The sequence below is a fragment of the Thamnophis elegans genome, chromosome 1 (genome assembly GCF_009769535.1).
Source record: "Thamnophis elegans isolate rThaEle1 chromosome 1, rThaEle1.pri, whole genome shotgun sequence".
NCBI lineage: Eukaryota > Metazoa > Chordata > Lepidosauria > Squamata > Colubridae > Thamnophis > Thamnophis elegans.
This window is the reverse complement of record NC_045541.1, coordinates 22,081,993-22,108,530: the sequence shown is the minus strand read 5'-3', so window position 1 is coordinate 22,108,530 and position 26,538 is coordinate 22,081,993. Positions and strand designations below refer to the sequence as shown.

Here is a 26,538-nt window from a genome sequence, read left to right as displayed (position 1 = left end):
CCAAAGCACAAGTATGTTCAAAATAACATTATTTACATAATTTATATGGTTGCCATTTTAAACAAGGAACTCTAGGCACCAAGCAAATAATAAAAAACTATTAAAAACAATATAAAATTTAAAAAGTGCAATAATACAATAATCAAATCACAACACAAATAATTTAAGAGTTTCTGATCAGCAATGCCATTGGGTGTGGAAACACTGATTCTGTCAATCGACCCAGGAGTTCAAGGTGTAGAGCTTTCAGGACTGGCATTATAAGATTCCATTTAACCACCCATTGGCACCAAATGCAGCTTCCACCTGTTCTGCAAGGATTTATATAGCAGCATATGAATATTTTTTGTCCCATTCAAGAGTGAATTGCCATTGCAATCAGAGTTCAATATGGGCAGTGGTTCATTGTTAAACAGCTATTTATAACAAATAAAACCTAAAACAGCCAGTGCTTTAGTTTTATCTATTAATTTCCAAATTAAACTATTAATTTGGTTAGTTTTGGTTAAATCTATGATAGGCTTCCTATAATCCTTTACCTATACTGTAGCCTAAACCATTTGGAGAGCATTGGATTGTCTACGCACAGATTGGAACTATTTAAAGGTATGTAATTGTAAAGATATTTTAGAATGTAAAACTCTTATCAGCCAACTGCTGAATTATAAATATCTTTCCTGAAATATACTTTATAATTTTAACAAAGAATAGAAAATTACTGACACAAAAGAAATACTTTTTCTATTCTTTTTTTATCCAGGCATATTAAGATGTTTTTATCTCAAAAGGTGACTATTACCTCTGTAATGTGTTTCTGATTTGAAGGGTATCTGTTTCATGAAATCATATGCATAAGAATTAATCACATAGATATTCCATTTTATGCATTGTACAGTTAACCTTAATTTAATTTTTGTTTGTGTAAACTGCTTAGATTATTCTTCCTTTTGTTAGCATAAGAGTATGATTAATCATATGTTCTATGAAAACAAGAGACTTCAAATCATGGGTGTCCTAAAGGCAAGAAATGTCATCAAGTTATATATTGCCAAAAATATACACAGTATTCAGCACTTTTCTATAGTGCAATGTAACCTATGATTAAGTATTTGGATGTACATTACTGTACTGAAAAGAAACACAAATATATTGGTGATAAACCAATTAATTTATTCTTTAATATGTTCATCAGTACTTGGACTGTTATCAGTTCTATATTTAATGAATTTAGTTTTGGCAAATGATCATGTTCATTAATTCTGCCAAGGTATTTTGTCATGCTTAAAATGTGCTTATCGTACTCCCAAAAAGTCAACTCATTTATGGGAAGCCATGTCACACATTAAAGGCAATCAGTCAACAAGAAAAAACTGTTGCATTTGCATGAAGTGAAAACAAATTGCTAGACAAACCATGTTAGACATAGTGTTAGTTTCCAAATCCACTAGAATTAAGAACTGATTCTTGAGATCTTATATCTTATGTTCTGAGGGAGGGTTATAGCCATCATATAAAAACAACATCATATAGTATGATAAAAATAACAAATTTAGTCTCCTGGAAAGTTAAAAGTGCTACTAATAAGTAATTCCAGAATATGGGAATTAGGAAATTTGTTTGTTTTAGTTGAGGCTACAATTCCTTTCAAGGGAGCAAAAATATAATTTGGAGGTGCTTCTAGCCTCTATACTGTCATTAAAGACCCAGATGTGACAGAATTCTGAGTTTGAGAGTGAGAATAGATATTTTCTTAACATTATAAAGAAGAGTAATGAACATTCTTTTGTATTTCCTAAAGGCTAACTAGCTACACCTTAAATGAAGTAAAAACATAAAGAGCATCAGGCAAAACCTACTTAAATGTACTCATAAGATGAGCTAAAGTACACTCATGTCCAGTTTATCAGGTTCTGTAACCTTTTTCTTTGCAATAAACCTAACCAAAACTATTGTGCAAGAATCTAGTTTCCATAATTACTGTTAGGGGACTTAACAAATGATTTCTGAGGTCAGTTTCACTGACATACCAACTACAGCATCATCTTTTTTTTGGATAACAATTAGTAAATGTACACACCAGTGTCTGTTTAAATAATTCCAAAGCTTTATGTGAAGCTACTCTTTACTGCAGAAGTGGCATCCACAAAGAACATAGGGTCCAGGCAAGATACCTGGTTATATTCATATTGCATTAAGGAAAGGGGTAACTGAGCTAGTTTCAAATCATTTTTGAAAGACAAAACCCTAAACAATTTGAGACCAGCAGATCACCTTCCCCAATATAGATCAAAGAGCCTGCTATTTGAATCAAGAATCATAACATATATTGAAAGCACTTTGCACAAAGATAAGGTGACCAGACATCTCTTCCTTCTGCGGCGAATCCCATGGATTCACGAACGGACTCCACGGAAGGAAGAGAGATCGGGACAGCAGCGGGGAGGCCCAGAAGCGAGGGGACGTTCTCTGCTGGCGTCCGCCGCTCCCCCGACATCTCTTCCTTCCGCGGCGAATCCCATGGATTCACGAACGGACTCCACGGAAGGAAGAGAGATCGGGACAGCAGCGGGGAGGCCCAGAAGCGAGGGGACGTTCTCTGCTGGCGGCGCCGCTCCCCCGACATCTCTTCCTTCCGCGGCGAATCCCATGGATTCACGAACGGACTCCACGGAAGGAAGAGAGATCGGGACAGCAGCAGGGAGGCCCAGAAGCGAGGGGACGTTCTCTGCTGGGGGCGCCGCTCCCCCGACATCTCTTCCTTCTGCGGCGAATCCCATGGATTCACGAACGGACTCCACGGAAGGAAGAGGTCGGGACAGCAGCGGGGAGGCCCAGAAGCGAGGGGACGTTCTCTGCTGGCGTCCGTCGCTCCCCCGACATCTCTTCCTTCCGCGGCGAATCCCATGGATTCACGAACGGACTCCACGGAAGGAAGAGAGGTCTGGTCTGGGCAGCATGCACAGAGCGGGAAAGGCAGCACCAAAGCCTGGCCGCGAGCGAGGGAGCGCGCGGCGAGCAGCGACGCCGGGCTGCTTCCTCTTCCGCCGCCAGCGGCGGCTGCTCCCTCCGGGGCAGGAGAGCTGGGAGCAGCCGCCCGAGAACTTCCACGTGGTTCCAGAGGTTTTGCCGCCCGTTCCAGCGCAGCACAGGGGCTGGCTGTGAACTCCGCAAGGGGGCTGTCTCCTTCCCCCAGCCCAGCGCCTCCCGATTCCCACGGTACCAAATTTAATACAAAACATGATTTACTCACCACCAGTGAGTAAGCGCAGCTGCCCAAAACAAAGACGAAATAAAATGGAGACTCGCGCATGCGTCCTCAGCTAAGGAGTCCAGCCAATCAGTGAGCTGGTTGGCCAGCTCACTGATTGGCTGAAGTCCAGCCAATCAAATCAGTGAGCGGCAGGCTGGGCTGGCTTAAATTTGTAGGTGGTAGCATAGAACAGAACGATGAGCCAGCCCAGCAGCTGATGGGCGGGAGCTGCAAGCGCCAAAAAAAGCGTGCCTTTTTAAAAAGCGGGCGGGACGCGGGAAAATGCATCAAAAAGCGGGGTGTCCCGCCAAAAGCGGGACGTCTGGTCACCTTACACAAAGACCCTGCAAATTTAACAATCTGCATTCTCTTTAACATTGTTTCTCAACCCTAGCAACTTTAAGATGTGGAGACTTCAGTTCCATGATAGTTGGGGAATCCTGGGAGTTGCTAGGGTTGAGAAACTTTCTGAAGGCTCTTACAATCAATATTATTGCCACTACTAACAAAACAGTTTCTCCAATGTCTGCAATTTTGAATTAGGGCCATATCATGGAGTTGTCCTCCTATCTCAATCTATATATAAAATTGTTTAACTATAGCCATCATGGGCACTTATATGGATCCTATTTCAGCCAATTAAAAATATAATGGTGGTAAAGCTCAGATTTCAAGCACAGGTTATTTTTGGCAGTTATGCAAAACATTCAAAGGAGATGCTTCAAAAAGTGTGCTAGCACAAAGTACACTTCCTCAAAAATTAACACAGCCATATTCTTTGGAAGGCTTATTTGAAAATCTAAAAAGCTATCTCCTACTTGTCTGGATGCGTGTAGGAGCCTTTGAAACAACTATCAAAACTAAGCTTGAGATGAATTATGTATTAACAGGCAGGACACCGCCATACATGCAGTCTTTAAAATGTTTTCTTGGAGCAACACTTTTATTATTTTCTACCATGCACATACACATCAACACTTTTCACTGCAATTAAGCTTCAAAACAGTGAGCTGGCATCAAGAGTCTACACCATGGGTGTCAGTCGCGTCACATTGCCATCATGTGACATTTCTTGCTGTTTTCCCCATTCGCTGAACTGGAGTGGGCGTGGCCTGCATGTGAGACATCCAGCCACAAGGCCACCAGTTTGACACCCCTGGTCTACAAGAAAGCTTACTTGCAGAGAAAGTCAATTTTTCAAAGGAAAGCCAAACAAAACAAGCTAGTCTTTCCTCATTAGCAATAACTCTTATATCATCCTCTTTCCTCTATTAGTTATTAAAATTATCTTCTGGACAGCAGCAATTCCTTAATAAAAAATGTGAAGGAATCTGGATGAGGAAGTCTAAGTTGATACTTTCTCTGCAAGCATTACCATTTTCTTCTCAGTTTGGCAATTCTGAATATATAGACTTTTGGCTAAGCAGGCCATAAGCTAGCAGTCTTTTAGGTTGTCTGGTTCATCTCACTGGACTATCATAAATCACATTATCCCACTAAAAGGTTATGATTTCAGGTCTAATTTGCTTCTGCTAAATTCTAAGAATTAAAATGTCTTTTATCATGATTCCTTATTTATTGTTTAATAAATATGCTGAGGAAATTGCTTGTCTTAAAGGAAAACAGGTGAGAGATTTTTTCCTGCATTTAGAAGCCTTTGAAAAAGAAAATTCAGATCAACAACATAATCAAATCCAGCTGCAGAGAGCTGGCGATTATTGGTTGAAACACAGGCTAGGGCTTTTGCAGGGAGCCACTCCCCCATACAGACCTGCATTGCAGTCATGGATTATTATTTTTATCCTGCTCATTAGTGGAGACAGTCAGAAAAGACACATAATCTCCTAAATTTTGATGTTTAAAATCAGGTATTATCAAAAGTTTACATCTTATTTGTAAGTATGATAAAATCTATTTTCTCACTGTAAATCTCTTCATGGAATTTAAAGGGATTACAAAGGGACACACTTAAGTGAAATCAGCAGTCGCTAACCTAGACAATACAACAAATGAAATAAACTATGAACCATTGCCCTTCCATTTCAAATATTTCCTCTGATAGACCAGCCTAGACATTTACAGGAGTTGGAATAAAAAAATGTTACCAGTCACAAGACAAAAACATACAAAAGCATGTATTCATGCATTATATAATATTGCTGTAATGCATGTAGGGACAAGTAAAATTATTGAAACATTAATCTCTTCTGACCTTCCTCTTTGTACGTGTTATATATATATTAATTACACACACACACACACACACACACACAAGAGGTTACTCTGTATACAGTAATTCTGTATATTAGTAAAGCTTCCTGCAATACATTCTTTTATAGGGATGACATCCTTGTGAATGAATATACAAAGACAGACACATTATCCATGCAGCAGTAATTATTGCATGGGATAGAATCCATCTGCTAGTAAATGAACCGCAGAGATATAAAACCTAAGATACAAAAACAGAAATCTAATCAATGTAGTTCTAAGCACAGATATTGCAGATATTCATAAATATATAATTGACATATTTAAATCCTTTTGCTCTATTATCTAATAAAATATATAGTATTATATTCAAAAATAGCATTTTTGTTAAATACTAAAGATCTGAATTGTTACCATGCATGGAGTTATAACTAAAATAATCTATTTCTAAAAAACAAGATAATCTATTTCTGAAAAACTAACACCTGCTCATTTGAATACATTTTTTTAGGGCAGCATTAAAATGTCAAATAACAGTTTTAGAGAAGTTGGGCTTTTCTAGAATTTTTCTCTTAAGTTTTAATCAAAATATTTTTAATGTCTAAGGGATGGATTCTTAAAAATCAATTCTTTATAATTGAAATTTTGAGAAAACTCTGCGAAATAATTCCTGAGCAGTTGACCATCTTGGCATCACTAGGAAATATCTCCATATATACACCTCATAAATTTTATTCCTGAGATTAGCAATTTGCTGTTATACATTTAAAAACATTTTAGAAAGACAAATGCAGGATATCATACTGGTATAAGTTTACAACATACATTTTAATAAAGCTTATTTTCAAGAACAAACTTCTCAAGTCTGAGATTTCTAGATAAAACAAATAGGTACGTATATATATATGGATGAAGGTAAAGCAAAGATATACCGGTACTACCTTCATTTTTCAACATTTAGTTAATTTGATTTTTAAAATTCTTGCTTTTTTCTCAGCTTGCTCAGCTGTGGCAACACTTAAGACAATCTTGACTGATCCTGAAAAGCTCAGCAAGGTCCAATTTGGTATTTGAATAGGAAATCAACAAGAAATACTTGGGCTATAGGTTCAACTGGGAAATCAAAAATAATTTTGAAAGAAAGCTATGGCAAACCACCTGTGTATTGATTCCAAACTATGTCTATGAAATCACCAGAAGTCAGGTCTGTCTCCAAGGGAACTTTTTTTCCATGCTTGAAGTAGGTTTAACTATGTTATTAAACTGCAACCCTGAACATGTTCTCCTGTTATCAACATTATTTTGAGCATTGCTTTCTATAAACCCTATTATACATTTGTGTACAGCAAGTGCATGTATTTAATGTCTCATCAAATCATTTGTGCATATATTTATCTGTCTCTCTACTTTCGAGAAATCTTAGGAGAAATCCAATAGTACTGCAAACCACTAATAGTGAGGAATTCAAGATAAGAATTTTTTTGAAAATGGTTCCACTTCAACTAAAACGTGAAAGTGTTTACTTATCATGTAGTATATTCGTTTACAAGATCTGGTTAGTATTAATAGGTAAATACTTCAACTGTAGATCAGGAAACCCAAAACTATAATCCTACTACCAAATTATCATCTATCCTCTGGAGCGTTTTTCAACTGAACAAGATAACGTTCCTGTTTTGAATTTCACTGAGAATATATGCAACTGTGGATAAACAAACATGAGGAACCCAATCCACCGCCCTATGCCTCCGAATAAAATATTTCTGGTATGGTGCCAGCCGTTGTTCCTGAGAGATTTTGTTCTTCTAGGGAGGTGGGAAGAGCGCCTTTCTTTCTGCTTAGAGACAATGTTGCCTGCTCCGCCTCAGCTTTTAAGAGAGCGGAGCCGAGAAGAAATGGCGCCCTTTCTCGGGCAGCCCAGCAACAGAAACCGGCGAAAGGGTCAGCCGAGACTGTCGCTTGGCAGAAAACTAACATTTATTTATCTAACTATGACACTCCAATTGAAGTTGATTTATCAGCCAAAGAGGACGAGCGAGGCTCCACTGTATTTCCTCTAGAGGGTCTCTTCTGTGGAAGGATGATGGGGAAAACCGGGATGGGTATCTTACCAAACCGATCTGACCCAAACATTTATTTCGAATTCGGTCGGGAGGGGGGGGACGGACGGGGACTTTCGACCTATTTGTACCGCTAACGGTTTTTTCTGGGAGCGTCCCGCGAGGGGGGAAAACAACACGCACCATCAAAGCGCCTTTCACCCTGCAAGGCAAACGCAACTCAGCTCTATGCAACGGAGCCCAAGATGGAGACTGTGAGCGAGCAAGATGAAAGGGCCGTTTTTGCCTCAGAAAGGGTGCCGTTCTTCGCCCGGTACTTCCTTTCTAGGACGGCGAAAGCACAACCCAGAAAGGACAACTGAACAAACCTGGTCCAGAAAGGGGCAAGCGAAAAACCAAGCTGCGTTTAGTCAAAGCAGCCGGGTTCCCAATCACTTATTCCCTCCCTTCCTTGGCGTTTTTTTTTCCAACCCGGCGCCGCCCGGATACATTGGAGTGGCTACAGTAACTCCGAAGAACCCCCTCGAGGGCAGCGAGATCACGTGGGCGATATCAATGTACCAAGAAAGCGCGCACCAGTTGGGGAAAAGCTATCCAATACGGATACGCGCTTTCTCAACTAGCGAAGGAAAGGGAAGCGCAGATAAGCCGGTTAGAGGAGAAAGAAACACGGCTACACCGCTCAGCCCCGCCTTCCCTCTCGAGCCCAGCGTTCTTCGGTCCGAGACCGCGCAACGAGCTGAGCAAGAGGAAGCGAGCGCGCGCGCACACACATATACACGCCTCCTCCAAGCGGCCGATCTCGTGCTTGGCGGCTCGGGCCGTTCTTTTTACTACCCACTTCGCCACAAACCACTCGATGGTTTGAGGCGGCGCAACGAGGTTGACGGACAGCCTCGCGCACCAAGCGCGTGGTGTGGAATTTTCCTCCTAGATTCTACCGTTGCTCTGCATCGTGGCGCTCCCCCCTCCTCTTTTTTTCCCCAGGTAGTTAATGACACGAAACGCCTCAGCCGCTTCCCATTCCCGCCGGCACAACTTGTGAAATACCGCACTGTATAAGTAGCTCGTATCAAAAACATAAATTTGAAAATAATTCCTCCTCCTCTTCCTCTCCCCCGTTTCCTTGCCGCCGAGCCCGCCTTCCTCTCTCACGTGGACTAGTTTCCTCTGACCTGCTCCTCCCACCCTCTTCCTCTCGACTCCATATTGAGGCTGTAGGAGGCAAAATCCAGTCACAAAATGGAGGTAAACGATGCTCGGCGTCGCGCGGGAACAGCGGCGGGCAATGGACTCTGGCAGCAGCGGACCCCAGAGATGGCTAGGCGCGGCAGACGAAGCAACGAGCAGGGAGGCTAGGCGGGAGTGGGGTGGGCTCTTGACCGGCTCGAGCTGGCCCGGTTCTTTGCTTTCCCCCCCACACACACCAGCTTAGCCACACGACGTCTCCGAAATGGCGCAACTGGGTGGAGTGGGGGGGGAGTGAAGGAGGAGTAAGGCCTGGAACGGGAAAGGAGGCTGCTTCGGCCGCCATTGTGACCCCCGCGCGGGGGGAAAGAGGTTGAAATCCAGCGAGAGCGGCCGCAGTGGGGGCGGGGGGGAGTAATCGTCAGCGTGGCCCATTAGGTAAATCCCAGGCAGCCGGCCCAGTTTCCTTGGAAGGAACGAGAAGGTTAACGGAGGATAACAACGCGCGCAGTAGAGACGCGCACACACATCCCGCCGCCGACTCGCAATGGTGCAGGGTTTGGTTTAAACCTTTAGGAAAACGCTCCTTTTTTTTCTTCGTGTGTGTTGTATTTTGCAATCCCCTCAGCAAATGCCATTGAGTAGGATCCCCAAATATGAATTGTTGAACCTGTTCGTTGAGAAATAGTGCTAAATATTGCAGAGTTAAGTTTTCTTGTCTGTGACGTCTGCCACCCCACCCACCCCCACCGGAGTGATATTGTATGTACGTCGCCAGTCCACCGCAAAAACTGCTACGATTAATTTTCTGTTTAAGCAGTCCTCTGTCAGGATTTGAATGATTTCGATATGCAAGCCATTTGGAGTTTTTGATAGTTCTTAAAAGTGGTGCTGGATCATTTAATGTTTCTATTTGGAATCAGTATCTTTTTTTCTCCTCCTTGAAGCTATGAGTATGAATTTTGCTGGTACAGATAACCACCATATCTTCTACTCAGGTTTAATGAATCCTTAGATTCTTGAATGTCTGGTATCCAAACCTAAGTGAAGTAATTACATTAAAGTGAATAATCCTGTTATGTCTTTTGAGTACTCTTCACACTTGTAAGTACCACAGGATTAGTGTTCTGTAATTAAATCCTGCTCTTTTTGAATCCAGGTGTGACATAAATCAGTAAACTCTGTGTATATAATAAGATTGAGCAGTGTGAAATAGATTAACTTTCTAGACCCTTTATTTCTGAATTGTTTAATTTATCCTCATATCATAGGCACAATTTTAAAAGTTTTTTTTGCCTCTGCCACATAAATTGCCAAAATATATTCAATTTTTAGAAAACCATTAACCTATGCACATCTAAGTTGCAGAAGGAACAGACAGCTGTGGATATGTCACCAACTTATTTGGAAAAATGTGTCATACAGTTGAATTCCAAGTAGCCTGAAGTATATGTGATTGAACCTAAAATTTCATTGGGGGGGATTATAATTTGGAGCATAAAATGCAGAAATTGTGTTTTGATTGTCAAATGATTAAACTAGAGAACTTTTTATTGTTCAACAGGAATTCAAGGTCATAAGATGACTTTAGTATTATATTTTTAACACTAAAGTTCAGTGATCCTAAGGTTCTAGCTGCTTCTTTCTTGCTGAAATCAGCTCTGTGGGACTGCTGGGGCTTGCTATTGTGTGTGGTTTCTAGGCTTGCATTCTCTATCTTTGCTTTTCAAAATTGTAATTTGAGAACATGTGTCAGCAGCAGATGCTTCTGTGTCACCTATAGTTTTGAAAGAAAAAATAGGGCCTTGTATTTTTTTGTTTGGTTTTTCTTTTTTCTGGCCTTGTAGAAGGGAGAGTTTCTTATTTGTATTAGTAGAAAAGCCCACAGTTTTAAATTTGCATCTACCCATTTTTAAGTGGGCAGTTATAATGTGAAGGCAAAACTGATGCAAATATTGTCCAAGTAACGTCCCATTTTAAACTTTTTATTTCAAATGCATATCAGAATCTTAGCAAGAAAAGAGATAAAAGAAAGTATACGAAAGTATATTGAAACCCAAGAATATTTTTAATTGGAGAGGGTGGTTTTTTTAATGATAATCTATACCAGCCTCAACTGTACTTGTAATTCAATTACTTCAGGATTGTAAGCTGAATGCAATTTTATCAATTTTAGATTCAACTCTCAAATCTATAGTCTTGGAATAATGTGTTGAATGTACAGTTTTATAACCCTTCCCAGTTAATAGAAATAACTGATGGACATCAAAACATTCAAACTTGGTTAAAAGAATGATATGAGGTAGGACAGCTCTATGAAATGCCAGAAAAAATGCTCAAACCTCTGAAGACAAGAAGTTCCAAAGGACAGAGATTGTAACAAAGAGGACTTGCCATCTTGACTTTTTCTCAGTGGTAATGCAGTGGTTAGAATGCAGTATTACAGGCTAATTCTGCTGACTGCCAGCAGTTCAAGTCTCACCAGGCTTAAGGTTGACTCAACCTTCCAATGTTGATAACATGAGAAGCCAGATTGTTGAGGGCATATGGTGACTCCATAAACCATTTTGAGAGGGCTGTAAAGCACTGTGAAGTGGTATATAAGTCTCACTTCACATTGTAGAGTGAAGGCTTTTTTTTTTAAAGATATTCTTACCCAACAGTTAAGTTCACCTCTCTCAAGGCAGTACCTAATAACTTGGTGGAGTAGAAGTACTGTTTTTAATTGTGAAACATATTTAATAATTTTGGCCATAGTGAAATACTAGTGCCCAATTAACAAGCTGCATTTAAATGGTGCATTTTAATTAATATATATCTGAGCAAAGTATTGAGTACTTACATGCACAAGCTTGATTTAAGACATTCTGAAGGAAAACAAGCCTGTTTTCCAAATGCTCAAGATAGTAGGTTTCAAAGCATTGCTATAGCAAAAGACTTAAAGTATTAATAACCCCTCCCAGATCTAAAGATTTAGAATAGCACAGTCAAGAGGACTAGCCATGGAATAGGGTGTTTATAAACTGAGTACATTGGAGATGGTCTTGATTCTCTCTCCCCTGCTGGGATTTGCTTCTTTAGTCTTTATGATGAATGCAAATAAATATAATATCTATTTACAAACAATTTTAGTCTATTATTACTGCATAGTTTTGAATACAGTTTAATTGGCTAGCAGTTCATTTTGCTATCCTTATAGCATATCATGATGAACATGCTTGTTTTTTCAATTAATACTCTGTTTTTATTTAAAAAATACATTACATGAGTTGATAATAGAAACCCATCCTTTTTTACTTATTTACTTATTCTCTCATACAATAACATTATTTAAGCTAAAGAGGCTCCAATATATTGTCCATTGAAAATTAGGGCCCCTTTATTTAGTATGAGAGTGAGGAGAAAACTCACAGGAACTCCTACTACTTGTTACCTAGGTTAAAAGGAGCAACTGAGTCAGAACACACTCCCAAAATGGCGTGTAAAGAGGAGAGAGAGGATGAAGATTACAAGAGAAGGGGAAGAAGATCCTCACAGGTTGAATATTTTTATGATTTTAGCGTTTTTACTTGAGTTAACTCCAGTCAGTTTTTGCTTGCTGCTGCTTTGATCAGTCTGTGGCTCAGATTTCACATTGCACTACTCTGTTCTGCTTTGCTTTTGAAAATACATTATTCTTTTCCCCAGTATAAAGGTTTACAGTAAGTGCACTATTATATGCATAATTCTATAAATTTATGTTATTGTAAAGGGAATAATTTGAAAACTAATATCTAAATAAATCTTAAGATTGTAGTTAAATTATTAAAGTCCAGAAACAGACAATTATTGTTGGTTCTGTCTGCTTGAATGGACATGTCTAATTGACTAAAATTTATATTGTATTGAGGAGTTAACTACAGGTAGTCCCCAACTTACAACAGTTCATTTAGTGAACATTCAAAACTACAAAGACACTGAAAAAGTAACCACCATTTTCATAATTAATGCTTGTTGCAGCATCCTCATGGCCATGTGATCAAAATTCAGATGCTAGGCAAATTGACTCATATTTATGATAGTGCTGTGTTGTGGGTTCTACTGTTGCATCAGTATTGTTCCATAAAAACTAGAACATTGAGAATTAAAAATTCACATTCTCTAAAAAAAGAATATTGTATCTGTTTCATATAGTAAAAAACTGAATCCAGATTCTGGATCACTGAAAACTAGGTAAAATAGAGCTATGAATTGATAGAGCTTCGCTTGAATAAATACCTGAATCTTTGGATTGTGTAATATTTACATGTGTTCAACAATTAAACTGTTTTTGAGAAGTATAGCCATCTGTTGAAAATTAACTATAGAAATTGTAATTATTAACTACTTAAGCAAATAACCTTCAACATATTAAAAGTAATCAATATATGCTTTAAATAATAGAACTTCAAACTCCTATAAATGAAAATTCCTCTTTGTATTCATTGCGATTTCTAACTTATAAGGAACTGCAAGAGCTTGCTACTGTCCACAGACAGATAGCTTGTATAACCTGCATAAATGTATCTTAAGGGATTAGGGAGAATTAGAATGATAAAGTGGTAGTTCTTGAAAAAATTGTAACAGTCCAGACTTATTTTTAGTTTATTTAGTGAAACCTTTATTTCCTCTGTAGTGTTGAATTGAATAGAGATTATAGAAACATAGTAAACTGGCAGAAAAAGACCTAGTGGTCCATGTCCTTTTCCATCTCTAAGAAAGACATTGTTGGGGTTAGCAATTTGGTAAGGAAAGGCTTTAGAATTAAGAGTTATGGAGACTTTACTGCTTTACAATAGGTGATATGTTCTTTTTCTTTTGTTAGGGAAAGATTAAAATGTACAAGCTGTATTCCACTCATTATAAATACAGCTATCCAAAGAGGAAGTGTCAACTAACTCTTTTGTCAGTATAGCCATTGTTTACAATTTTCATTTGAAAACACCATAGAGATCAAAGTAAACATTTCAGGCCAATCACAATTTGATATTTAGTTTACATTATTCAGGTACAAATCAAAACTCCCTTGAAGTCAGCTGTTGCTATAAAATTCAAATAGTTTTACAACTCAAATGCAGGCTTTTCCCCCTGTTCTGTGTGCCTTTATCAATATTAGACACACCCTACTTGATTCACTGACAAAATGACTGTCACTTAAATAATTTCCTCCTTCATTTGCAATCTTGGAATTTGAAGTAATGATTTTAGTCTTTTAAAACAAATTGTTTCTGAGGCAGAAAAAATGGTGATGTGTTTGTTCTGAGAATCACCAATTAATCTGATTAATTCAAAAAATGTATAACTTCTAATAAATGCAAATTAAACTTAATGATACCAAATTTATGTTTCTTTTGGTGAATTGTTTCAAATGAAGAATTGCTAAACAGGGAAGTGACAATGTTAATATGAAAAATAGAAGGTTTTTAAGTCATTCCCATTTCCTGGATTTATCAGTTTGTAACTAGTGATACGTTGGGAAAGAAAATGTATTGAACTCTGCACACATTCTCCTCAAATTCTGTTGTTCCATTCTGCCCACATGAGACTGTTTTCAGGGAGAAGGATCCATAACTGTTCACCTGCTCTGAATTCTATTAGATCCAGAAGTCTGGATAGAGGAAACAAGATTTTCAAATTGAGAGACTAGACTAGGAAATTCCTGAACAGCAGCAAGGAGAGAGAATAATCTGGACTCTTTACTGTTTTCTAGTGAGATCTAGAAAGGACGACCAGATTCTTTAAACACTGGACCTAGTTCCTTTTGGCAGCCTGGCACTGGCTAGTTGCCCTCAAATAAAAGAATGTGTAGATTCTGTCTCTTAGATTCCAGCCTCGTAGATAGGTAGGTAGGTAGGTAGGTAGGCAGGCAGGCTTGACATGTCAAAAAGTCAGAAAATGTTTCTCTGCTGACATGGTCTCCACCCATGAAGAAAAGAAATAATTCTGTATCCTTTATCTAAGCTGCCCTGAACAGCCGCATTTGGCAGCACCGAGACTAAGCCTGAAGTACATAGAAGCCCAGGTCTTCAACCTTTGCACCACTGCTGCCATTTTAAAAAGCTGCCTTGCCCCATTCTCTAAGAAGCCACAAGCCTTGGAGAATGTGTGATTGCCCCATGGCCCAGCACTCTCCAAGAATTGCCATGCACCATTTACTTTCAGGCATGCTTTCTTTCTGTTGACAGGCCTTTGCAGCCTATCCAAGGCTGCTCCAGGTTGCATAACACCTTGATTTGTGAAGCAGCTTTATAGAATGCTCTTCCACTGCCTCCAAAAACTGTTTGAAAGCATGCCTTGTTTTTTGCACGATTTTTAGAGGCTCTGGAAGGCTGCACAAGAGCACACTTCATTCTCACTTATCCTCTGCGGTCTCTGAAAATCGTGTGAGAATAAGTTATGCTTTCAAAAATAGTTGTTCTCATCTGTTGGTGAACACTAGTGTGCCACCCAAAACAATCTGGCATGTCACCTTTGACATGCATGTCATAGGTTCTCTATCTTATCTAAGTACTGTAGTTTGCAGTCGGCATCAATCACTCGATTATAGACCAAGCAAAGGATGTGGAGCACAAATATTTCACTCTGCTCATGGGTTGCCTGGAAGCTCAAAATCATATAGCAATTGTGAAATTTTCTTTGGAATTATTTTTCCTGTGTTTCCCTTTCATCTTGCTTTCTGTCCTATCAGCCTATCTGGCAATTCCTGTTTTGGTTCTTCACGTCATCAGCAGGCAGATTACTAAGTGACTTGGGAAGAAGCAGAAAGTGAACAAATGGGTGCTGCGGGGTAGAAGTGAAGGCATGGCTATCACTTTTTTTCTTCCCTTGCAGAGTAGGCAGATACCACCTCCTCCACAGCATGGCTTGTGCAAATCTATCTGCTTTTCCCCACAATACCACTTTGTTCAACATTGGTTTCTCTGCAGTGGCACCAGCTACTTGATGCTGTAGGGGAGACTCAATGCTTGCACTGTGTGGGATAAGTGAGCTCTGCAGAAGAGAAGACTAAAAGGGGGGGGATGCCTGTGACTCAAAAATCTGGGACAAATGCATACATTGAGTCAGGAATAAAAGCTGAAACAGCATCTGATGTGTGAGCCATTATAGAAGAACTCTGCAGGCCACAAATTTGAAATTCCTGGATTAGTATGACTAGACCCCAATAGCTTTTAACTTTGTTAGAATATTTTGAATAAAATAATAAGAACTTTGGGGAAGAACACCTGGAATCATGCTAAATTTTGTTTAAAAAGATCATTAAAATTTTCTAAATATGGTTCTTTAATTATATCTAGATAGAATGTAATGAAATTCTAACAGTAATAGCCCTTTGCATGGAAATGTTTTTTATAAATAGGGCTATTGGCAATTTTACTGTGATTCTATTTCTACTTTTCATAAGTCATATAGATTTCAATTAGACAAAGCTTAGAGCAATTATGAATAGAATTGCAGCCTCAAATTATAGCTGTATGCCTATATGTTAGAAAGTAAGTATGTTTGTATCATACTGAAGCATATAGCTATAGAAGTGGTAAGTTATTTAATAATTGCAAACTCTATGGACAAACAGCTTAAGTGAATTTCTGAGCAGCAGTATGAATCTAGTGCAGATATTGAAACTTTTCTTCTTTCAGGGCCATGATCCTAAAGAACCAGAACAATTGAGAAAGCTGTTTATTGGTGGCTTGAGCTTCGAAACAACAGATGATAGCCTAAGAGACCACTTCGAAAAATGGGGCACACTCACAGATTGTGTGGTGAGAAATTATAACATTTGTATGTCTGCATTTCAAATAAACTTCTATTCTACTTAATAGGATTAGAGCATTAGATTTAAACAAAAAATGTTTCAATCAGCATTCTCTGTACTATGTATCTCTTGAAGGTGATGAGAGACCCACAGACAAAACGCTCTCGAGGCTTTGGGTTTGTGACCTATTCTTGTGTGGAAGAAGTAGATGCTGCAATGGCAGCTCGACCACATAAAGTTGACGGCCGTGTGGTAGAGCCAAAGAGAGCTGTTTCTAGAGAAGTAAGTAATTGTTTAAAATGTTACATCTTGATTACATAAATGCTTTCTTACTTCTAAATATATTTTTTCAAACATTGAACTAATTTAAAAGTTTGAAATACTAAATTTAACTTAAAATTTCATAGGATTCTGTGAAACCTGGTGCTCATTTAACAGTAAAGAAAATATTTGTTGGTGGAATTAAAGAAGACACAGAAGAATATAATTTAAGAGCTTATTTTGAAAAATATGGCAAAATTGAAACTATTGAAGTAATGGAAGACAGGCAAAGTGGAAAGAAAAGAGGTTTTGCCTTTGTGACATTTGATGATCATGATACAGTAGACAAAATTGTTGGTATGTAGTATTTTGTTTTTGTGATCATTTCTGTTTGATAAATATTTATAATATGTTTTAATAAACAAAGAACTTTTATCATAGGAATAATGTAAGATAGTTCAATGTTTTAAAAGATTATACTTATTATCTAGAGCTTTCTTGAATTTTTCCACTATGCTTAAATGCCTGCCTGGGAGGCAGTATGATAGCCAATATTTCTCATAAAGTACAGTATTTTCAATTTGCTTGCTTGCTGTTATTGGTACACAGAAGTCCTAATTGCAGTTTCAATTTATTTTTATATATATATATATATATATATATATATATATATGTATGTATGTATGTATGTATGTATGTATGTATGTATATGTATATGTATATGTATATACATACATACATACATAAATACATACATACACACACATACATATATTATATATATATACATACATACATACATACATACATATATATATATATATATATATATATATATATATACACACACACATACATACATACATACATACATACATACATACATACATACATATATGAGGAAGAAAAAAGGAAAAGGATGAAAGGGTAAAGTTTAAAGGTGACAAAAAGCAAGTATTGATGGACCAGAAAGATCATAGCCTTTCTCGGTATAATTTAATATAGTTGGATCATTTCTTAGGAAAGTACCAAAAGAAATTGATAGAAAAAATGTTTTTGACAAACCAGATATTCCCTAAGGCAAGAACTCTTAGCTCTGTTGCAACAAGTCCCAATCTAATAGTTTCCTACTTGTACAAGCAGAATTTTACCTGTATTCTACACTCATTCAATTGAGTTGGACTGTTTGGAAAGCACCAGCCTCTGGTACCTCATTGTGATGTTTTGCTTGCTTGCTACTTCAATCATTTGTCTCTAAGAAGCTCTTTTACTTTCTTTTAAAAAATTTTGGGTCCACATATTCGTACAACAAAAAAGGAGGAGACAAGTTGATTGGAAACCAGAATTCTGCTTTTTTCTACTTAGGGTTGAAAGGCAAACCAAACCAGAATAGAGGTCAAAACAATTTTAACTCAATTTAAAGTTAGAGATAAAAGTCTGAATAAATTACTTTGCAAGTGTTTGTGGATATCCTTGAAAATGAAGAGGTTTCATCATACTTTTAATTACATGTGGGTAAGAGGATCAGTATAGGTTCTTTATTTTATGTTCCCGTTTTTGTTTGTTTTTTATTTTGGTATATTTTACAATATTTTGCATAAAATATTGAGCAGAATGCATATTTTCAGAGTAGTAATTTGTTTCAAAATTTATTTTAGTTCAGAAATATCACACTATAAATGGACATAACTGTGAAGTGAAGAAAGCTCTCTCCAAGCAAGAAATGCAGACTGCAACTGCACAAAGAAGTGAGTCTTAGTCAGTAGGAGTCCAAAATACAGCAATTAGGTTACCTATTGAATACCATTAGACATGCACTATATTGTTTTTATTTAAGGTCGTGGGAGTAGTTCAAGCAACTTCATGGGTCGTGGAAACTTTGGAGGCAGTGGTGGAAGTTACAACAGAGGTGGAAGTTTTGGTAGTAGAGGTACATGTTAGTTCTTCCAAGATACTATTTTACACTATTGGTTGTTAACTTGTTCATAACATAATACTTTTGTTCTGCTTTAGGAAGCTACGGTAGTGGAGGTGGCAGCAGCAGTAGAGGAAGCTTTGGCAGTGGCGATGGATATAATGGTTTTGGTGATGGTAAGCGTGGTAGTACAAATACAACTTACATAATATCTCAGCCACATTGCTTTCAGTAGCTCGACAAGCCACACCTGGTTGCACTGGTGTCTCAAAGATTTCAGTTCGAAGGTGGGCTTTATGAGGACCTGATTGGGAAAGATTTTTAAGGGATAACTTTTTTCTTTATAATTCCTTTGTAAAACACTCCTGTCCCTGGTATGAAGATATGTTTACAATTAAGGAAAACAAAGGTATAATAGGACACTGCTTTTAGTGACTATGGAATATCAGGACATAGGAAATATTAAGTTGAGTTATACAGAAACTCTTTGTACTGAATAGATGATTTAAGTCAGTCATTATTAGCATAACCCATTAATTTAAATGTATCACAGTGTCATTGCTTTCAAAGCAAGTACTAAAATATGACCTAATGTCTTCCTATGAAATATTGTTTATGTTCTTCAAACTAGATATCTCCATTTGTTTGGAAAAACAGTTCTGATCAGCCAAAGGCATATGTGGCTAATAATCAGTAATGACGTATGCTGCAAACCAAAACATCTGAAATAAAGAGGCATTGGCAGAAGTTTGATTGATTTTATTTCCCAAGTTCTACTATATTTTTATTTATAACAAATTTTTGTTACATTTAATTCAAGGTGGAAACTATGGTGGTAGCCCTGGATATGGTAGCCGAGGTGGTTATGGTGGTAGCCCAAGCTATGGAAATCCAGGTAGTGGATATGGCGGAGGAGGTGGAGGTTATGATGGTTATAATGAAGGAGGAAGCTTTGGAGGTGAGATACCTTGAATTGCATTAGAATTATAAATATTTATAAATTTAATAAATAAAATACTAGTGTGATTGTTAAAAAGTTCACTAAAATTAATTTATTACCTGTCACTTTAAAACATGTAGGTTTCATTAAGTAAAATGTTATGCAGTGTAAACGTGCTCTTAAAGTACACTTCCAAAGTTGTGAAATCACATTGATTTTTTTTAAGGATTCAGGGGCATATGTCAGTGCATGCTGTCATTTTTGTTAGATTGGAAGCTTAATTTTTAAGAGTTCCAGTGCTAGCTGCTAGGGATATGACATTGATTTTTTTTCTAACCTGTATCTGTTTTATAAGGAGTTTGTTCTGTTAATTTTTCTTTCTATTGCAATAGCAGTAGCACCTAGATTTATATACCACCCCATAGTTCTTTACAGCACTCTTTGGGTGATTTACAATGTCATATTGCTTCAAACAAACTTGGTTTACCAGCCTTGGAAGGATGGAAGGCTAAGTCAACCTTCAGCTTCATCAGGATTGAACTTCAATCTGTGGGCAGAGTTTGCCTGCAGTACTGCATTCTAACCACTGCATCATATATGAAATATTTGGGTTGATTGCTGGCTCACAGTTTCAAGGATAAATATTCTGATTAGCGTATATTTCTAGAAAGAGCAAACTGAATCTGATGGTTCAAAAGATGATGAACAAATGAGATTATCAAATATATGCATCAGTATGAGAAACAAAACTTGGAACTAATTTAAACTTCCTTGACCTAGAAGAAACATGACTATATTTAAAGAATATTAAGAACTACAGGGCACCATGAAAAAATTATGGGACACTAGGGGCACTTTGAACTGAGAAAGTTCAGCTATCTGCCAGCTGGTTTATGGAGAGGCTGGTATGTCACTTGCTTACATATTGCTTTTTTTCCTTATTGAAAAAACATTTTGGTACACTTAAATTGAAGCAGGAGGAGATGCATGGCTGTTCTTCCTCCCAGTGTTCCTAAGGCTTGTTTCTCACAGGTTATCGTACCAAAGTTATTAGCTGGAATCAAATATTGTTTGTTTCTTACCAGTGGAGAAAAGAATAGAAACAATGAGTTCATGACTTCCATTTTTGCAGCTAAAACATACTGCATATGTTTTTATGTTTTACAACTCACACTCATCAAAAGTACCTTCAATAAGTCCGTAAAATGTGTGTTTTGTATGCAGTAGTGCTTCATTTATTTAATCTAATGAAGTACTTTTCTAAATTACTTCAAATTATATAACAGACTTGAACGTAAAATTACATTTCTGTTTTAGGCAACTATGGTGGCAGTGGAAGCTACAATGATTTTGGCAACTACAGTGGACAGCAGGCTTCAAGTTATGGACCCATGAAAGGAAGTGGCAGTTTCAGTGGCAGAAGTTCAGGCAGTCCCTATGGTGGTAAATGCAACATTAAAATATATGCAGCTGGCTAGTATCTTTCAACAAGAACCTGAATATAAACAGTTATACTCCATTTATAGGTAGCTATGGATCAGGTGGAGGAAGTGGTGGCTATGGTGGAAGAAGATTCTAAAATCTAGTGGGATAATGGTATGTATGCTACAAATAAGTGTTTTTAATTAAGCTTACAACATTTCTTTGAGAGTAATCTTTTTTTTTTATCCTGTATTCAACAGGCTACAGTTCTTAGCAGGAGAAAGCGAGGAGTTGTCAGGAAAGCTGCAGGTTACTTTGAGACAGTCGTCCCAAATGAATTAGAGGAACTGTAAAATCTGCCACAGAAGGAGCGATGAACCATAGTCAGAAAAGTTACTGCAGCTTAAACAGGAGACCCTTCTTAAGGACTGTTAATAGCCACAGTTTGCAAAGAGTGCAGCTATTGATTTAATGCAATGTAGTGTTTAGATGTACATTCCTGACTTTTTTTAATTTGTTGTTGTAGCTTTGTCTTTTCTTCATAAAATCAGGTATATTGCCCTGTAAATTTGTGGTAGTGGTACCAGGAATTAAAAATAATTAAGGAACATTTAATTTTTTTCAATACTTGTGTAGTTCAGTTTTTTCTTACCGAAACTTCTTTAAACAAGAAATGTAGTTTTAGGGTATATTCTTGCTAGGAAAAAAATCAGTGCATTATAATCTGTATTAATTTAAAACAATAGAAATGCTGAACCGTTTTAAGTTACTTTTAATTTTTTTCTGCATATGTAACCAAATGACATGAGTTGCACATGCATAGGGAGAGGAAAGATGTTTGCATTAAAGCTTGTTTAGCTGTATAATTAGGACTGAGTCATTTAAACCAATGCTTGTGAATGATAAAAGCTTTACTTTCAAACGAGAATTCCAGATATTTCTGGGTTGTGCATATCATAATTTGTAGTATTTGTTTTTAGTTTAAACCTAAGTAAATAAGCATTGACAAGATCTTTTAAAGTTTATTCAGTTTGCTTCCCACTTCGCTGATATATAAAGGAGCTACAAGAAACATTTGCAGAACATGTTTCTGCCTTTTATAATTGTTGAGATTCAATTTCCCACAAATTGCAAACAGATTAAATGCACACATATAATTAAATTAAAACTTTGAATCTAATAGCGTGGGTCTGTTACTTAGCTTACAGTTCTACAGTTTCATATTGTATATATATATATCTGCCCTTAAAATATAGGTTCATCTATAAAGGTGCCTAAGTTCTACTGTGTATAATTCTGTATGCCCCTTTCTATCTGATGCTAATTTGCAGCACAGAAACAATCCCTCTGAGTTTGTTGGAATAAGTATAACTCTCCAAAGCATGAATGCATCAAGATGTTTCACATACTTTCTAATGCCCTGATAATGGGTCATGAAGGTAAAGTGAAAGAAATAGGAGCTAATTTGGTAGAACCTGTTGTTGCTAATGAGGGTCCTATGGCTATAGTTAAAGACTGTTCGTTGGAATGATTTGATAAAATTTATTAAAGTCACAATCTTGACTAAGTTGTTTACTCCTTCACTTACTTAGATTTATTTACAGCCATGTTCCCTAATAATTTGCTATCCTTAATCTGATCAGACTTCTTTTTGAACTATTGCCAGAGCAGTGCTTTCTGTCAGTACACATCCAGAAGAGTAGGGCACAGTGAGTAGAAGAAATTCAGAAATTTTTCACCTCTTATTTCTGTAGGTCAATGAGTTTAAGATAAACTTAATTCCAGTGTAGGAATTGATTGCTGAACAATTGCTCAAGAATCAGACATGAACTTGTCATTGGGTATAAAATACTATGGTTAATATTTATTTTAAAACTATAAAGTATAAAAGGAAACGTGGTGGCATGATGGTTAGAATGCAGTATTGCAGGCTAACTCTGCCACTACCAGCAGTTTGATCCTGACCAGCTCAGAGTTGACTTAGCCTTCCATCCTTCCAAGGTCAGTAAAATGAGGACCCAGATTGTTGGGGGTTATATGCTGACATTTGTAAACTGCTCAAAAAGTGTTATTAAGCAGCAGTCACCAACCTTTCCAGCTTGCTGACCTGGGAAAGGAGTGTGTGAGTGGCAGGCGCATGTAGGCACAACTCCATTTGTGGAAGTGGCGGGCACATGCCCTCCACTTGCATAAATGGAGCTTCGTGCACAAGTGGTGGGTGCTTGCGCACAAAGGTCCACTCATGTGAGTAGCAGGCACTTGCACTTGCTCATGAAGCTCCACTTTTGTAAGCAGAGAGTGCTTGTGCTCACTTGCACATTTGTGGAAATGGAGCTTTCCAAATGAGCACAAATTACCTTCGCTTGCACAAGTGGAGCTTCGCATGCAAGTACATCCTTGCGAGTGGACCTTTATGCGCATGCACTTGCCCATGTCCTGTGGCCCAGTTTCAAACAGACTGCGGCCCACTACTGGGAGTTGCAGAGCTCTTCTATAAAGCACTATGGGATGGTATATAAGTGCTATTACTATATGTGAACCCAACTCAAGAGTATCAAGTCTCGCATAGATCTACAGTGTCGTATGACTAAATGTGGGAATGAGGTGCTCGTTTCTTGATCTGTCTCTTATCTCCAAGAAAGTGTCTGCATACCAATAGTCAAAGCTTGTTTGAAGGGATTCAGCTGTTAACTGTATTCTTATGTACATTTCTTATTTTTTAAATTTATATGCCACCCATCTCCCCAGTAGGGTGACTCGGGGGGCTTCCATTGGTATACATATGTGCATTTCCTGTAAAGGTAGATCAGATATAACTCATCCCTTATAAGTCTCACTGAATTCAGCAGCATAACACGAGAATGTTAAGACATTCAATGTTTTTAATGGAGATGAAATGACTCGATGTTATATAGAGAAAATACCAGTGTGTTAATCTTTTGTAAAAATGTGAAACCTGTAAGGTAATCAGTGACTTAGACCTAGATCTCTCTGAATTCTGACAAATAAAAGGAGTGGACAGTGAATAACCGGCATTAAAGATGTCTTAGTCGAAATGAGGATCAAACGAGATTCAGACAGGACTGCAGCGCCCAAGTCAGCAAATTAAAGAAGGAAAAGGCAGCAACAGCTTCAACTTCCAGACAAGAGAAGGCATAAGTATACTATGCTGATAGTGAGCAGCTTCCCCAAAATAGTTAAATCTGCCTGTCAGTGATGAAATAACGAAGAAAGTCTAGGAAGAGTTCTTCACCAATTGGAAGCTCCCAAGTCATAGCTATTTGAGTTGGCCTACAGTCATAGGTCTAGCATTTAGACCTGAAAGGGGAGTAAGACTAGGTAAGGTTTGTCTCTAACATTTTCCATGAATTAAAAAATAATTCCTCTGAACATGGTAAGAAAGATCTGTTTGACTTGCAGATTGTTGAAGAAACCTCTGTGACCAGAGGTGGATATCTTATTGGAAAACTTTTGCTTGGTAAGAATGTATGACACTGATGTTTCTTTTATTGTATTCTGAACTCTGAAAATTTGAGTTTTGGAGAAAACAACAAACTGGGTAAATGTGAAATATATTGAATATTTATTATTGTATTCGAATCAATGCGGGTGGGCATGTTAAATCATCTAATTGGATTTAGGTCTAAAATTCTACCATTCACAGTACTTCTGTTATAGAGGTGGGTAGATTAACAATTAGACCTTACTGGGGATAAATCTTAATTTAGGATTTTTTAAGTTTTGGAGACTATATCTATGTGACCGGGTGGGGTATGTGTGTCAGATATCCACTAATTAATGAGAAGTAACTTTCTTTTTTTTTAAAAAAAATCCTTTGTCTTCAGCTAAATTCATGACTCGTGAATGACTCAAAAAATTATAGTAGTCTCCAGTAGGGTTCAGCATCTTCTTTACAGTAGGCATTGGTTATAATAGGCAATTTGCATGCAACAGCATGAATGGAATGGGAGGGAGGGTGAGGACTACTCTGCTGGAAATAACATTTTCAATATTTTGAGAAGATTTTTTTCCCTGATGAACCAACATACCTTTACATAGGAAAAATGGGTACTCCTTGAAACAAGCTTTATTACCCTGCTTACTTAGAACAAAAAGTTAACTAGCAGAATATGAAAAGCAATGGAACAAATCATTTTGTTTTACTTTTGGGAACTATTAAGAACAAAGGTTGGTTCTTTTTTGCTGTTTGCATGTTCCTGGCATATAGCTTCTTAATGCTGTTACCAAAATTTGTCAGGAAGCTGTATTGTAGAGAGATAATTTCCTAGTGATTTTGGAAACAAAGGTGTATGATGCATTACAGATCGTTAAATATACCTAAATATGTACATCAGGCAAATAAGAAAAAAAAGCACATAACCTTTCATACAACCTGAAAATCCTGATTTTATTACTTGTATGATTTTTCAGTTAGAAAAGTAGCCAATAATAAAGTTAGCATTGCTGGATTCTTATTGGTAATGTTTCTAATTGCCAAATTGCAGGCAAGAAAATCAGTAACATTCTCACCTGGAGTACTTGATGTGCCCTCTAAATTAATTTTCAGGTAACAAATCTTTAAAATGAGTTATTGGGGTTTTTTAAGTTTTTAAAAACTCATTCTGTAAACCTTAATTGTAATCTAATACTGAAATCCATTTGCCTTTCTCTGTTATTACATATAAAAGAGTAGAATTGTGATTCCAGATAATCTGCATTTTTTGGCTTGTCAGCATCTCAGTTTAACTCATAAATTATGAATTTATGAGCATTTATAATTTCTGTACATATCTAGAATAGCATCAAATGTACAAATTGTTATGTTATAGTAAATAGGAACTGTGGCTAATTGCAACTGAATATTAGAGAATATTTATGGATTGTGTCTTGCTATTCTAGGACTATGAGTGGCAAAGAGCACCTATGCTCCCTTTTTGTCTTATGAAAACAGGGTTGAGGCTAAAATGGGTACAGTAATCTCAACAATCCCCAGCAAGATGGAAATGGGGTGAGTGCATGTGTTTCTCTGCCTCACATTTTACTAAAAGAGTATCTGAATCTTGTATGCGCTCAGCTAAGTATTTTCCCAAACAAGATGGAGATCAACTGTGTTTGGTGTTGGGCTTTAGGTACATTATGGTATTAGAACAGTGCCAGCATTAGGGATCTTGTGGCCCTCAATCAACTAATAGCAAAGTTAAGATATTCATTAGGTTACCATTCTTAATGTGCTAAATTGTTTGCTTTTATTTTCTGCTCTGCAGGATGACTAATCCTGAAGAAACAATCGTCTGTTTCCATAAATTGAAATTTTTGATTCTTCAATGGAACATGCATACAACTGATAGCTATGAGAGCAAAAATTGAAGCATGTAATAATCAAATGCTTATAATAAAACACAGTTAATCATGATAGTTGATGAATCTCAATTCTAGTACTGGACCATCATTTATTTCTGCATTAAGCAACCAAATTGCATGATTTCTTCTAAATTGTTATGACACACATTTGAAATATTT

At 37.3% G+C, this 26,538-nt stretch overlaps 1 protein-coding gene across 5 annotated transcripts; it reads left to right on the top strand.

The window, feature by feature from the left end:
- Positions 1-8,664: 8,664 nt before the first annotated feature.
- On the top strand, positions 8,665-26,433 carry HNRNPA3 (heterogeneous nuclear ribonucleoprotein A3). Of its 5 annotated transcripts, none has more exons than XR_004257155.1 (15): positions 8,671-8,769; positions 12,147-12,246; positions 16,365-16,487; positions 16,616-16,762; positions 16,888-17,098; positions 18,400-18,489; positions 18,579-18,671; positions 18,755-18,832; positions 19,477-19,614; positions 20,914-21,039; positions 21,123-21,192; positions 24,439-24,496; positions 25,524-25,585; positions 25,918-26,026; positions 26,283-26,433. XR_004257155.1 is itself a non-coding variant. In XM_032238918.1 (12 exons), exons 1-11 carry the CDS (start codon positions 9,788-9,790, stop codon positions 21,173-21,175), a joined length of 1,185 nt encoding a protein of 394 aa, XP_032094809.1. In that variant the 5' UTR covers positions 9,500-9,787; the 3' UTR covers positions 21,176-21,192; positions 21,279-22,731. The 5 variants fall into 5 exon arrangements, 1 of the variants encoding a protein (XP_032094809.1); XR_004257154.1 differs by lacking the exon at positions 8,671-8,769 and adding an exon at positions 9,499-9,813; XR_004257156.1 differs by lacking the exon at positions 12,147-12,246 and having other exon boundaries at positions 8,665-8,769.
- The last annotated feature ends 105 nt before the right edge of the window (positions 26,434-26,538 follow it).